The 15,747-nt window shown below is 42.1% G+C and overlaps 1 protein-coding gene across 4 annotated transcripts in view; it reads right to left on the bottom strand.

The window, feature by feature from the left end:
* The window catches only part of PSD3 (pleckstrin and Sec7 domain containing 3), a gene marked incomplete at both ends in the record, with an annotated part of 521,001 nt that overhangs the window by 126,567 nt on the left and 378,687 nt on the right, over positions 1 to 15,747 (bottom strand). Inside the window, one exon of one of the 4 annotated variants that reach the window (XM_080710183.1) lies at positions 11,343 to 11,501. The exons of the other annotated variants lie outside the window; for them this stretch is intronic. Within the exon in view, the coding sequence (XP_080566309.1) occupies positions 11,343 to 11,501 (159 nt within the window). Of the gene's footprint in view, positions 1 to 11,342; positions 11,502 to 15,747 lie in introns of those variants that run through there. 4 annotated transcript variants of the gene reach the window in all.

Genomic DNA, 15,747 nt, shown 5'->3' with positions numbered 1-15,747 from the left:
CTATTTGCTGGATCACAACCAGAGTCTTTTTTAATAAATGGCTTGTAAAAAAAAAAAAATATCCTCAAAGGACTTGACATTTAGAAGGAACACCAGGCCTGGCATTTATTTCCTCTCGTTTTCAAGCATTGGACAAAGCAATGAAGACAAATGAAATGGAAAGAGATTTCACCCGAAACAATCAATGCAGCCCAATTAAGTAATCTAATACTATGGATATTAGGCTATCTGATTTCAGAAGCAAGAAAATTTCAAAAGAAGTTTCAGGGAAACTACAAAGAATTACCAGTTTTTCATTTTGCTAAGACAATAATTTTCTTAAAAAAATAAAAATAAAAAGCAAGTCTGGTGTGGTGGCACGCACACCTGTAGTCCCAGTACTTGGGAGGCAGAGACAGGAGGATCACAGGTTTCCGGCCAGCCTCTACAGCTGAGTGAGGCTCTCAGTACCTTAGTGAAATCTAGTTTCAAAATAAAAGAATAAAGTAGGGTGGGTGGGTGGGGGTAGCTCATTCAGACGTAGGTAGAATGCCCCTGGATCTCTCTCTAGTACCACCAAACCAAAACAAAACAAAAAACAGTAATTACTTTTACCCACTGTCATTCCATCAAATAACACAGAGAATCTCAGAAAAACTATTTTTTTAAAAAAAATCCAGCTAGTCTTTCAATAACATTTCACTGTAGACTGAAATTTTTGACAGCAACTAGCAGCAAAACAAGGTCCAGTCCTTTAAGTGTTAGACGAGTGTAAATTCTTAGGGAAAAACAAAAAATGTAACTTCTTTTTCTTTTTTAAAAGAAGGCTATTATCCCATATTTGGTAAAAAGCAAAGTTAATTAAGATTTACAAACCATTAAAGTCATTGAAAATTAAGTCCCATACATATGTACCTATCCTTGTTTACTTGTTCCTTCCTAGTCATTAAAAAAACAAAACAAAACAACAACAACAAAAACACCTCTGCACGCCTGGAATCTCAGTACTTCAGAGGCTAAGATAGGAGGATCACAGACTCCAGGCCAGCCTCAGCACCTTAGTAAGGCCCTGTTGGAAATAAAAAACAGAAAGGGTTGAGTGTTGCTTGGAGGTAGAAGAAGGTCCCTGGGTTCAATCCCCAGCACCACAAACAACAAAACACCTTCTCAGGGTAATCATATTTACATGATTAAAACTACTAAAAAGCATGTAATGTCTACATTTCTCTGCCTCTCCCTGCCTTGAGATAACCTCTTTCAACTTCTTTTTAGTTTTTCAATTTTTTTATATGAACGACTAACTCACAACCATGGAACTCTGAAAAATAAAGCATTTGGCTAGCTCACACACACACGCACACACGTGCACTACCCTCTCCTCTCCTCTCTTCTTTCTCTTGGTCTTCCTATTAACGTTACAGCAACATTTGGAAGGCTCATCAGTTTGCAGCAGCCACCTTATTTTGAGTATATGGATATAATTCGGCACTGAGCTACACGGTGCAAGGTACTACCTTTGTTTTTCTGTAAGCTTTTTTTCCTCCCTGGAGTAAATCATCACCTTTTTCTGCGTTGCTGTTGTTTACTTAGCTTTCTCTGAACCCATCTCTAATTCAACTGCACACTTTCCAACAGAGCTGAGAACCTCTTCCCCACACAGCGCTCCCCACATACACACACGCCCCTCAGGTATCTATCAAGGACTTTGCTGGCATCCTCTCTCACTGGTCTCAGCTGCCTGGCTTCTACCTGTGGCTGGCTCTGCTCCAAGGGCTTCTGTTTACCTTCAAACTAGGGATTCCTCTGTCTGTCCTATTAAGTTTGCTGGATACCATGTCCTCTACCTCTTCAAGTAATTGAGAAAAAATGTGAGGGGAGGAGAGAGGGAGGAGGCTCCCTTCCTGAAATGTTTATACTTTTTACTTAATCCTACTGTTTCCAATGTGGGGGTCTCACTATAGCCCTTGACTGAATTTCAGTATAAAGCCTCAGGTTAAACTCAACACAAGAGTAGAGAATGGGGGGCCAGTCACCTGGCTACTGAAGTCAGAGAGCGCATCTGGAGGGCCCGGTAACTAACAGTGGAAGGTTAAGCTGATCCTCCTGTTTGGACCCAGTGCCCTCAGTGTTGCGGGGCTCCCGCTCCAGTCCTTGGTCCTTTCCTGAGCTCTGTGGGGCAGATCAATCTGCTGCTTCTCTTGGCTTCTAGCTCTGCAACACCTGGGTTTCATCTTTCCCTGGGATGCTAAGTTTTCCCAAGGATTCCTGCTTTCCAATCTTTTCCATCGTCTTGACATCTGGAGGACAACTTGGCCTTCACTGTGTCCTTAAAGATCTGTGAGCTCCACTGTCATTTTGCAGATAAAAGGGGGAAAAACATTTCTCCCTCCCTTAATCTCTAATTTCATGAATTAAGTTTGTGCTTCATATAAATACAATTTAAGCACGGACTAAGCGATCATGGCAGGAGGCTGATTAGGATAGAAAAAGTCCCTCAAAACACTGCCCTATTGTAATAAAAGAATTGTGGAGAGCTTTTCTGTTTAACCTGTTTTTAAGAAAGTGGATTGAGGAAGAAAAGTGTCATGAATCAGCATGAATCATCGGGCCTTTTATCTTTCCCTCTCTGTGGTAGGAAGGAGCCACTTCTTCCTAAACCCTTCGGTATGCTCCTAACATCTAGTTAAATAGGAGCCCAGCCTTTCATGTTTACTGAGGTTGGGAGACCTTGGAAGAAAACTGTAATAAAAACCTCCAGAGAACTATCTTACCTTGCCCTATACTGCCCAGGAAAACCCAGCTTAATTTCTAACCGGCCTTAGCTTATCATTGAAGACAGGTGCCTCTAGGCCAGAAGTTCTTCTGGTGGACGAGCTGAAATGGTTAGATCTAGGACAGCTGCCAGAGGAGCCACTAGATAATCTCTAACTTCATCATAATCTCACCTGCATGCTAAATGACATGCCTGGCCCCTGTGCACCTCAACAACTGGCCACTTCCAGGAAGACCACCAGAAAGAATCACAAAAGAGAAAAGAGAAAATCTCTGTCCATTCCCAGGAAGACCCAGTAATATCTGTCCATTTTATTTGCTTATTTTTCCTCTCCCAAGTTTCTTTTATCAGGGGGCGAGGTACTGGGGATTAAACCCAGGGGCCTTCTACCTCTGAGCTACACCCCAACCCTTTTTAAAAAAAAATTATAAACAGGAGCCGGGTGTGGTGACACACACTTGTAATCCCAGCATTTGGGAGGCTGAGACTGGAGGACTGTGGGTCACGGACAGCCTCGCTACTTAGTGAGGCCCTCTGCAACTCAATGAGACCCTGTTTAAAAATAAAGAATAAAAAATATGGTAAGGGGTGTAGCTCGGAGGTCGGATGCCCCTGGTTTCCATCTCCAGACCCACACACAAAAAAAAATTTATAAACAGGGTCTCACTAAATTGCTGAGGCTGGCCTCAAACCTGCAATCCTGCTGTCTCAGCTTCCCAAGTACTGGACTTTTATGTGTGCACCATCAGGCTCTTCTCCCTTATTTCTTTTATTCTGTATCTCTAATCGAGGGGGTAAGGAATTGATTTGGGAGTTTATCTCCTACTTCTATTCCTTGCCAAAAATAAAAGTCCCCTTCACTGCTTAATTCATGCTCAGTCTTGTTATTAGTTTCCCAATTCTGAGAAAGAAAAAGAACCCAGGCTTTGGGAATTTCTTTTTAATAATGGTAAATGGTAATGGGGATTAATTCCCTTGTCATGAGCAACTGGGTTTTCAGACCTTAGAGAAGGTTCTGACTGCGTACCGTCAACACCTTGGCGTGCACCCGCACGTTTCTGAGTGGTAGAGTCGAAGCTGACTCTGGTGATGGGAGAGGAGATGAGACTGCTTGGGACTGCTATCTGATCTTACCTTACCTACTGAAAGCAAAGAAGCTCCAGTTGTGCATTTGGCAACCATGAGTCTGGTGATGCCATGGCTGCTGGCTCATGTTCTATAACTAGACACCATCACCAACAGCATTTCATGAGGAGGGCCAGGCCAGGAAGACACGGCCCCAGCCAGCACTTCATACACATTTTGACCTGAAGCCTTCCAAAGAACCCCCCAGAAAAACAGATCCTACAGAAATCAGATAATCTGCACATTCAACAGATATGCTAAATCATGTGTCATCGGAACACGAGAGACTAGATTTTTAAGAATGAAAATGCAATTTATTGGAATGATAAAGCAAAACTCAAAGATCCTAATTATAAGGAAGACAGGACACTGCTATCATGATGGAGGAAGCCATCTTGCTCGGCTACTGAGTTCCTGCATCAAAACAGATTAGTGAATAAAATATATTTTCTAAAAATCTATTAGAACCTAAGATGAATGGAATCCTTGACCTCTAACCAAGCATGATCTAACAGCTGCACTGAAGTAATAGTATTATCTTGGGAAATGTGAGATACACATCCTCCAATATTTCCCTAGTAACCTCCCAGATCATCAATGATGATGACCTTTAATTTTTTTTTTTTTTTTTGCAGGTTTAGGGATGAAACTCAGGGGCATTTGACCTCCAAACTACACCCCCTGCCTTATTTTTTATTCTTTATTTTGAAACAGTGTCTTACTAGGTTGCAGAGGGCCTAAGTAGCTGAGGCTGTCCGCGAACCGGGATCCTCCGGTCTCAGCCTCCCAAATGCTGGGATTACAAGCGTGCACCACCACGTCCGGCTGATGATGACCTTTAAAATGCAAGGTTTCTTTTGCCTTCAGAATTCTCTGAAATTCTTATCAGAATTTCAGAGAATTTTCTTTTTCCATTCTTTTATGATAAGGGTATTAACGTTAGCTTGCCAGATATGATGGTACAGACCAGTCTTTTCTTTGCAATGTTCAAATACTGCATAGGAATTCTAACACCAGGACACTGGCACCCTTACCTTAGGATCACTGGAATGATATATGAAGATAGAGTCTACTCCTAAAGGTAGCAAAGCAAGAACTCATTATGGCATTGGGGCTTATTTTAGGGTTGTTCAAACCAAATACACCTCCGCCTGTGCTTGTTCCAGTGAAATCAGACAGTGTAAAGGCGGAGATTTGCTTTCAATTACATCCAGTGGTCAGCTAGTGTCACCCCACTGGGAACACAGTTTGCTCAACAATGACCCCTAAATAATCATTTTTACAGCCTTTAAAAAGTAACTTATTATCGAAGAATCTGAGAAATTCACAGAAGTAAGCAAGGGGCAGAAGTAGGAATCGAGGGAAATCCAAAACAAACAGAAACCCCAATGCCACAAGCCAGAGTCCCCTTTGCAGCTGTGTAACTCAACAATAAAACCAAAGCTAGTGAAGGCTTTGCTGTTGGGCCGTCTGTCCCAAGTCCTATCGGAAACATAGCTGTTGATAATGATATAGTTTGCAGAACCTGTTTCCCAGAGGAGCAAAGTCTCTTCATTTTTCTTTTTTTCTTTTTTTTTTTTTTTTTTTTTTTTGGTGGTACTGGGGTTCCGGGAAGCCCTTCTACCTCCAGGCTACACCCCCAGACCTATTTTATACTTTTTTAAAAAATTTGGAAACAGGGTCTCTTAAGCCAGCTGAGGCTGGCTTCAAACCTACACGATCCTCCTGTCTCCGCCTCCCAAGCGCGGGGATTACAAGCGTGCGCCACCGCGCCCGTCGCAAAGTCTCTTCTTAACATCTCCCTTGAGTAAGAATCACATTAAGGCAGCAGGATGTCCCGGTCTGGCAGATTCACACCTGCCATGTAGGAAACGCATAACCTCCTCCGACACTCGTCATGCAGTGAAAGAGAGTAGAGTCGATATAAGAAAAATAGACCTTAGGAGATAAAATTGTCTCTATCTTTTTATCCTTGCACTACCAAATTTACTTTGTAAAAAAACATTTTTTAAAATTTTTGTATTGGTACACTGTAATCACAAATCTTAATGGAGGACAAGAAGGAAGAGGCACACATGCGCACATCACTCATGTAGCCCTTCCCCAGTTCCCACCCCAATCCTGAGAGACATTTCTGGCTCTCTGGTATTCTAACAGTATAACTTGTGCCCAGAGATGCTCCTGATGGCCTGTTTAAGCCTTCTATTGTCTCGCTGAAAGGATTCAGCTAACAGATGAATTTATGAGGTTAGAAGATGTTCTACTTCAATTTCAGGATTAAAAATACATAAATCCATTTCCAAGAAAATTTTTAAATGACTAAGTATTTTCTACACGTTCCACGAGAAATACATTTTTAATGAGGCAGATATGAATGACCCATTTGACCAGAATCACCTTCCCAGGCCCTAGTTTGGGGGAAAAGAAAAAAAAAAAAAAAAACCAGGAAAGTGATCTAGGAAAGACTGACAAGCTTTGCAAACCTCCCACTAAAACTTTAAGTTGCAAAGGGGCATTGTAAAGGTTTCCTCAGGTTCTTTTGTGTATAAATTTGACTCACAGAGGGCCAAGTGATTAGCATTTACCTAACAATGTTCAAGAAACAGCCAGCAAGGCCTTTGCAGAATGGAGAGAATAGAGTTGATGGTGCCTTTCAAAATTATTGCAACATGTTTTATAAAGCAATGAATTAGGCACTCCCCAAGCAGTGTTTTAGAGCAAAGCACTTCCATTTTTCTCTCACATGTTTATGGTTAACATCTCCTAGTAGTACAGGAAGAGGCTTATTCAAAATACAGTAAAACTCACCTTCCTTGAATCTAACTGTGTGTGTGTTTGTGTGTTTGTGTGTGTGTGTGTGTGTGTGTGTGTGTGTTGCTGGAAATTAAATCCAGGGGCATTCTATTCTACCTTGAGCTATACTTCCAGACCTATTTTAGTTTTATTTTGAAACAGGGTCTCACTAGCGAGAGAGTCTCACTACCTGCTGAGACTGCCCTTGAAACTGTGACCCTCCCGTCTCAGCCTCCCAAATTCTGGGATTACAGGCTTGTGCCAGGATGCCTGGATTTTCTTTGATTTCCTTTACAGAAGAAAGAACCCCCGCTAACCTTTGTAAGATTTCTAAAATTAACACTGCTCAGAAGAAAGACACGATTTTTATCAATCCTTGCAATTTATGGATGAACCTCAAGGAAGTTAAGTAACTCATCTAGGTATAAACTGCTCATTAGTGAGCAGAACCCAGGCTGGATCTGGGCGTCATCCTGGCCCAGAGAGCAGATGGCCAACGTTTTCACTATGCACCATCCCAAATACCATGAGTTTAGCAGAAATTTCTAAAATGTCACTGCCATAGAAATTGATTTCTTTGCTAATATTATCAAAGACTAGCTTTAACCAGATCATTATCCACACTATTATCAGCTAGAGAATTCTTTGATGATCTCTGGCCTCATACTCTTCCTCTTCTAATCGTGCCTCATGATACAAGGATGCATGTTATTTCCACTCTCTACAACATAAAAAAGCAAAAATATCAGGTTAAGATCCGACCCTCCCCCCATGCCACCTAAATGTACAGTTTAATTTGGCAGAAGATGGGGAAGGAGGGGAAAAATATTGTCAACCTGAACTTTTATAGATGTTTTAAACTGTATTCAGATTAAAAATTAAGCAATGCTAATTTCATTTATATAAGAGATAACACCAGATTCAGAGGACAAATGTGAAAACCTTTGCTAGAACCGAGGCTTAAATCAACCTGTTCTGGGCTGGGCCGTAGCTCAGTTGTACAGTACTTATTCTAGGTCCAACCCTCAGCACTGGAGGGAAAAAAATCAACACGTTCCTAGCCAAGCAAAGTCTTTATAATCCCAGTATGTGGGAGGCTGAGACAGGAGGTTCACAGGTTCGATGCCAGCGCACAGGATCTTAGTGGAATCCTGTTTCAAAATGAAAAATAAAATAGCACAGGGTGTATAGCTCAGAAGTAGGACATCTCTGAGTCCAATCCCCAGTACCATAAATAAATGAATACATAAATAAGTAGAAATCAATATGCTTTTATCCTGCACACTCTAAAGTATTCCACTTTTAAGAATTTGTCTGCAGAATGCTACTTGTGTCAAAGGCAGATCCACCAGCTGGGCCTGACATCAGGGAGGTCTGCACTGCCCCCTCCTGGCCAGGAGGCTCAATGGCAACTCTCCCAGTACCAGATCGAAACTGATAAATGGCTGAACCCAAAGTCAGACATAATCAAAACATCTTAATAGTAAATGCTAGTCTGTACAAAACGCATAAACGTTTTTAAAAACTCTTCATATTTGTGTCCTGCCCATTTTATCTGTTTCAAAATTTGATGTAAGCAATATTATATACCAAAGGACAAGGTCGCACTCTCCAGAGAAAAAAATAGAATTAAATCCTATTTATCCTATTAAATCACTCTGAAGGAAAAAAGAGTCCACACAGGGAAGCAAGTTTTGAAGAAAATACCATCTAGAAGCTGTGTTTTAGAAGGTTAAGTAATACGCTTCAGACCATGTCAGTACAAACCACAAAGGGTTAGAAAAACCAATTTTCTTCATTTAAATGATTAGCTCAAGGAAAGCTTTTTAAGGTATTGCACTGATATTAAAGGCAAGTTGTATTTAATCCTTTCAGAAGTCCTTTAACGCTTGCTTTGGATGAAGAATAACAATGAATAAACCAGATGAAAAGTGAACACCACAGACGAATCGAAATTTAAATAAGCCAGTTTGTGTTTAAGGGCAAACAAAACGGAAGTCAGAAATATCAAAGATAAACGCTTTCAAAGGAGACAAAAATGCAAAACATGGGATAATTCCAACTCTCTGAAAAGGGGAAATGATTATTACACCTATTGTAGGGAGAGCGAGGCAGAGTTCTTGAGGGGTCAATTAAATCCCAGAAACAGCTCATGAGTTAATGTAGCTTACCGTCGTGTAGAATGGGGAGGGGAGCACAAAAATCAGACGGTGGAGTCGAACTTCTTCTAAGCATCAGATTAGACAGTCTAAATTTTTGATGAAGAGTCAGACAGTCAAAAAGGGCTATTTACATGATTAGCAGTAAGAAACACTGATCTGACGTTTAAAAAAATATTTTAAAAGTACTACTAGATTTAAGTAAAGTGGGGATTCTGACTGTTAATACTTGGAGTAAAATGTAGGTAAGAATTTGTGTTCAAATAAGGCTGTGTCCCTAAAGGACAGCATCATTACCAAACTCACTCACATGTATGAGGAGGGAGGAAAAGGGGGCGGGGTGGGGTACAGTGATGTGGGCATGTATTTATGGGTTACTGTGGATTTCTCCAGGATGTGTAATTATAAGGCACCAATAAAAGTTTATATTAAAAAAGAATAGATGTGATATAGTTAATATAGTTCATTGGATTATGGTACAGCCTAATGATTAAGGTCAATCTACCTAATTTCCCATCCTAATGATTTTCTGTTACTTACATCTAGTTGTTCATTAAAAAAAAAAAAATCTCTTATGAAACATCAGGAGCTTTTACACAGTCTTGAATACACGTCCCCATATTCAGAGACCACATGTGCCTCAAAAAATATTTTAAAAAATGATTAAATCCCCAAAGTATAATGTGGTAGCGCTTCCTGACCATCATTTTCCCAGGGGCCTTTTACACTGTTGATTCTTGGAGAGGTTTTCAATCTTAAAAATAAAAAAGTGCTTGGCCTTTCCATAGACTATCTAGATAGACAGACAAACAGATAAATGGATGGAAGTCAATAGGAGTATCTGTCCTGCACGACAAATAGAGAAGGCAGGAGAGAACCTGCTCACTTGGCATCAGTACTGGCTTCCCACATGACACCATGGAACCTAATTCTGGGCAAACCTTATTATCAAGATGCCTGGATTGTCATCAGCATGGGTGACAGGACTGCAACAGCGCTCCTGGTAATGACCACTTCTTCCCCACAGCCCCTGACTGCGTGCTACGGGTATGAAGTACACGAGAAGCTGTAAAACCAAACCGTGATGTTAAGTAGTGCTCTTTGCGGAAGCCAGTTTGATAACCATGTGAGAAGCACGGAGATGCCCACACACATTTATTTATCACTGTCATAAACCTTGGGATCTATCTTAGGTGGGGACACCGCAGTCATCACACCATAGGCGGTCTCATGACAGTTTTAGAAGGAATCAGGACGTTCCATCCAGGTCCCATGAAGACAAATGTTCCTTCCTAAACTAACAGCTTTTAAAAGGGAAAAAAAAATACAGAGGAGGAAAAGGGCCCATCTGAAGACTTATTGGAGCCAAGCAATTTACTAATGATTGATGGGGTTTGCCTCCACCGAGTCATAGTCTAAGGGGCTGGATGGGAGGCCGGCAAGGTTCTTAAAGTCTCAAGGAGGCATCTCACCTCCCCTTCTCTGCCATATTTTGAGGGGATCCTAAGTCTTGTCAATAATGTAATGTCACAGGAGAAAGGGGACCAGGAGGGAGAAGGAGAGGAGGAGGGAGGGGCACTGCTGTCACCCTCAGCGGGTCTGGATGGAGCGACACTGAGAGCCACCTGCACATTACGGAGCCTGGGATTCTCTGTTAGAGTCAGCCCCAGCTCCAGCCCCAGACTTCTGTGATCCTATGATTCCATTATTCCATTTTTAAACCTGTGGAGTGGGAGTGTTTCTGAGTCCCCTGCTCACACAGATGGCGGTGGGAAGAGTCTCAAGAGTATGTTGCATGTAGTAAATGCCCACTTTGCTACGTAAGCACGCCCTTCGCATTCCACATGAACAAAGATGTATCTGATCTCCAAGCCAGCCACACACACACACACACACACACACACACACACACACACACACACACAGTGCTTTAATAGCTGCATGCTGCCTATACATGTATGTGGTAAGGAGCATAAAAGAAATAAAAAAAAAAAAACCCTCTCCCAATTACAAATGCCTAGGGCTAAATATGACAAGGATATAGAATAGGACCAAGTCAGTGCTGTACATTAACTCCACATATTAAGGGAGACAGAGAGACAGAGGAGGGAGAGATGGCAAAGGAATCCACTGCAAGATAAAATCATATATATCTCTGTAATCCTGAGGTTCTAAAAATATACTGCACTGAAAAGCCATTTGTCAAGGCAACCTTTCCCAGACTAAAAGCAAGACCAACGTGCCAACCTCCAGTCTCAGTTGCATCCCTGTTTCAGCCCTTCTCTTCTCCAAAGTGGCTCGGTACAAAGCTGACCCATACCACGGCAATCACTCTCTGGAGTCCAGGTACCATCCCTCTCCCCTGCATCGCACCTGGTTACCTTAGAGCCATTTTCTACACCCTGTTACTTTCTCAGTCTGCCACCACACACCACACGCTGGCGGAGACTGTATCAAATTCTAATCTCATACCAGCCAATTGTCAATAATCTTTTAGCATGGCATTTCTTTACCTTGGTCTCCTTGGCAGAAAACTCTGAGGAGTTGGAAATTTTCATAGACTTTGACCGGTGGGACTGCCGCCGGATAGAATCCTCCCGGGAGTATTTCACAGAGCCTGAGGTCCTCACCCGGACCTTGCTGGTACTCTGAACACTATTCACGCCAATCATCTTGAAGGTGCACTAGGGAAGGGTTTGCAGAAAATAAAAAAGGCACTTTCCACCCGTGACCAGGCTCTAACGCTGGAGGAACTCTGCCGGGTTGTGCCTGAGCAGCTCCGTAGCGCCGTGATCCGCCTTAGCTTAAGAAGCACCAGGCTGCCTCTCCAGCATCTTCAACTACCCTGTTTGCAGCCAGTCTGATTGTTCCAGGCACGGCTCACGTCACTGGCTGCAAAGAGGAAAAAAAAGAAAATGCAATCCCACCCCTGCTACTCGTCTCTCTTTTACACACACACACACACACACACACACACACACACACACACACCCATATTCACATGGAAAAAATGGCAACTGGCCAGGCAAGCAATTCATTAACATTCCAAATAGCAATAGCATTTTACTTGTGATATCCTGCAGTAAGCTCATTAATGTCAACAAAAAAATTGAGATGCCGCAAATAAAAGTCTCAGAGTCATCTACAAGGTACCCTGTAGGGTGGGAACGGAGCTAAATTTCCTAAGGAGGGGGGGTGGGGTGGGGGGAAATGCCGATGGGTGTCAGAAGGCTCAATCAATTACAGGCGGGTAAGGAATGGCAGCTACAAAGACATCTCAATGATCAATAATCTCCCTTTCTTCCCAGTTTCAGGCCACACACTGGGTAACGACAATTCAAATTGCATTGCTCTTCTAAAGAATTTGATGTCTCTTATGACCTTAGACTCCCGCAGCCAGCTATTTAAAAGGGAATTCCCAGCTTGCGTGGCAAACGCAGAAGGAAGATGTTAGCTATTTCGCTATCATGCAGAAAGTTGAGAAAAAAATAATTGCGGGGTGAGCACATGGGAACTTTAAATATGGCTCAGAGTTAGATCGATAATGCCAACTCACATCAATAAAAAGCAAGCCGCTTTTCTAAGGGCTCTAAGTACTCCGTCGGTGTGCACAGGAACATATAACCTCCCGAGTAAGAATGAACAAGTTGGACATTGTTAGAAAACCAGGTTCCTTTTAGTTCCTGACACACGAAGTTAGTTTTAAGGATAATCAAGACTGAAATGCCTGACTTACCTGGCCATCCCAGGGGGAGGGGGCAGCCACTGAAGAGTGTCTTCCACCAAGGTGAAGTTCTAGTGTTAATATAAATAGCAAGACTCCCCACCCTGGGAAGAAAGTGCTGCCTCAAATCCATCACACCCTCAATCTGAACTCTCCCCTGAGGACACAGGATTGTCAATTCCTTATAGTGTACAGCTAAGCGTTGATTTAAGGCATTTGGGGCTGTTTTCTTCCAATGGAACAGTTTCAGGTGAAGGTGATGCTTGAGCGTTGGGGTCTTTTTCACGGTCTTGACAGGGGACCCCTCACGTCTTCCTGTGGACCTCTTCACTTTCTACCTCCTGTTTCCGAAGCATCTGGGGTGGGGGTTTCAACTAAGCAAGACAAAGACACTGACGAACTGTGGTGGGCTTCTGTCCAGAATAATGAGGTACTATGCTCTAGAAGATGGTGGAGGGTCTCCTGCCCTCTGAGGCTGCGTGGATTCCAGTCTATGACATCATTTTGTCTACCTTGAGGTATGTGTTCCTCTCTTCTCTGGTAATCGAAGCTACTAAATAAATGTCACTTGAATTTTTTTTTTAATTTTTAATGACCTTATAGAGTATGTTCCAAAGATACAAAAGGCAGTGTATTCTCACAGTATAATAAAGCTGATCATTTAGAATATCCACAATTCTAACTTAAGTATATAATAATTCTATAGGAAATTATCTCTCTTCAACCAAAGTAAGCCTGAGATAGAACCATAAAGGATTTTCCCCCTAAAAAGTACTGTGTAAGACACAAGAGCCTGTCTCAGTGTGGCTCTTAACAAAGCATTTTTTATTTTATTTTATTATTATTATTATTATTATTATTTTTTTTTTTTTTTTTTTTTTGGTGGTACTGGGATTCCTGGAAACACTTCTACCTCCGGGCTACACTCCCAGACAATACATACATACATACATATATAATATATATATATATATATATATATATATATATTTTTTTTTTTTTAATAAACAGGATCTCTTAAGCCAGCAAGGCTGGCTATGAACCTGAATGATCCTCCTGTCTCTGCCTCCCAAGCACGGGGATTACAAATGTGTGCCACCACACCTGGCTAAACAAAGTATTTTAAAACAAGGGTTTTAAAAAATCACATCCCTCCAATATTTGAAAGTTGCCTAGTTCCTTACCAAAATGGTAAAAAAAAAAAAAAAAAAGCAAAGTGCATGCTAGCACCTAAGAAATAGGATCTATATCCAGCTTCTCGTCTGGGTGGTTTGGCAGAAATGTACCACCTTTACCCCATGACTGCCCCGCTGATATTATCCCTGGACTGTCATTACTAATAACCTCACTCCCAACTGTCCAAGAGCTGAAAGTTTATAGAAGTAACACGGAGTCTCCTCTGGAGCCTCAACATGACAAATCTGAGAGGTGGCTTCAAGCGGCCTGACAAAGCCCACTGTACTGACTGAGGACAGTCAGCTCAGGATGTCAGGACAGAGTGGAGACTCGAGTTCTCACATCAGCACACACGGCCTGGCACACTGACTCCCACACGCCGTGACTGTCTACCTCGCCCTTTCTTTTGTAGACCTGCAATGAGCTTTCCTACTCCTGCCCTAGAGTCTCTGTTCCAGGATACAAATCTGGACCTGGGCAGAGAAGAGAGGACCACTGCCATGCTTCTGGCAGTTTAAGGATTAACAGCAGATGACACCTATAACATGCCCGAGCATGTCCTCATGAATCTGTGAAGCTCAGCAGGACGCCTAGCACCTAGACCCTTGCTACTCCGGCCTCATCTCCCTGACAGCGACATAACCCCACCAATACCCTCATTTTATTCAATCATTCCCATCTCTTCCTTCCAAATTAATGCATTGACTTGTAGCTCCCATTCAACCCATGCATTGAACACAAGCTTGCCTTCTTTCTGAAGCTTTCCCCAAGTTACTACCCTCCTGCCTAAAGCTGTGTTGTCCTCTGAACCTCCACAGAGCTGGCCTTTCACCATCCAATGGCCAGCTCAAATGTTACCTTTATGAAGGGACTTTATCTGGCTACCTGCCCTAGAATTGCTCTCACCCTGGGCCTCAGTCATTCTCCATCATAACCCCTACCTCCTTTGTCTTAAGGACACACATGGCTTCTGCAACCATCTGCATCTCAGAGCTCCCCTCAGAACCTGGTAGAGAAGAGGAGCTCATAAGAAGGCATTACTACTTATGGAAGAGGCAAACTACTTAAACATAAAATAAGTCTCCCTTTTCCATCAGATTTCAATGCCACTGAACTCGCTTTTAAAGAAAATTTATCAGACTTTTCCCCCTACAAAATGACTGTAGTAAATAACCAACCCACCTTCTCTCCAATTTTTTTTGGAGGGGGGTAACAAAGACATTGTGGTGAAATCTGTCTCCTTCTTCTACTGTTCATTCAGTCCCTCTTCCCAGGAACAATAACTACTGCCAGTGTTGTGTGGATCCTTCCAGAGTAAATCCATCCACATACACCGTATGCCTGTCAATTTTTGTCTTACGATCAATAAATAGAAGCATGAGATATAGAGATATATTCTTGATGTTTTGGTTTTTCCCTTATAATCATTGCATGTAAAATGCCCTTCACTCTTGTGAATAGCTGCAGATATTCTCTTACATGGATATAGTATATTTTATCAAGGTGACGCCATCAGTCATGAGGGTATAGCCTTTTGTTATAGGTAATGGTACACTGAGTATGCCTGGGATCTATCAGATCTTAAACAGCATCTAAACAATATGGTTTTCCAATTGTTTTCTGAACATGCCTTGTTTTCTTCCTCCCACACTTATTTTCTATCGCCCACAGTCTTGGTGTTAGGTACATATGGGGTTCCCAACTAGATGCAATATGAATAATCATTATTTCAAAGACATCCTAGAGGCCCCTGTCTTGCCCCAGCCTACTCCGAGACCTTGGCCATTTCTAGACATTAGGCAACTTGTGCACAGCCTGTTTCCTATAAAATAAAGGCAGGCCTCCTGGAGAGCAGCAGCTGTTTACAAGCACAAAATAACTTTCCACAAAAGCTTCAGCAGAAAACAAAGGTGACTTCCATATTAAATCAAAGTTGTGCCAGAAATGTAGCAAGGGAAACTAATTAGCTGGAGTGCTGGGAGTTGGTTCTTCACCTGACATTTTTGCCGAATGAGGAC

Source organism: Muscardinus avellanarius (assembly GCF_963383645.1).
Source record: "Muscardinus avellanarius genome assembly, chromosome: 14".
Classification (NCBI taxonomy): Eukaryota; Metazoa; Chordata; class Mammalia; order Rodentia; family Gliridae; genus Muscardinus; species Muscardinus avellanarius.
This window is presented reverse-complemented; position numbering and strand designations above follow the sequence as displayed.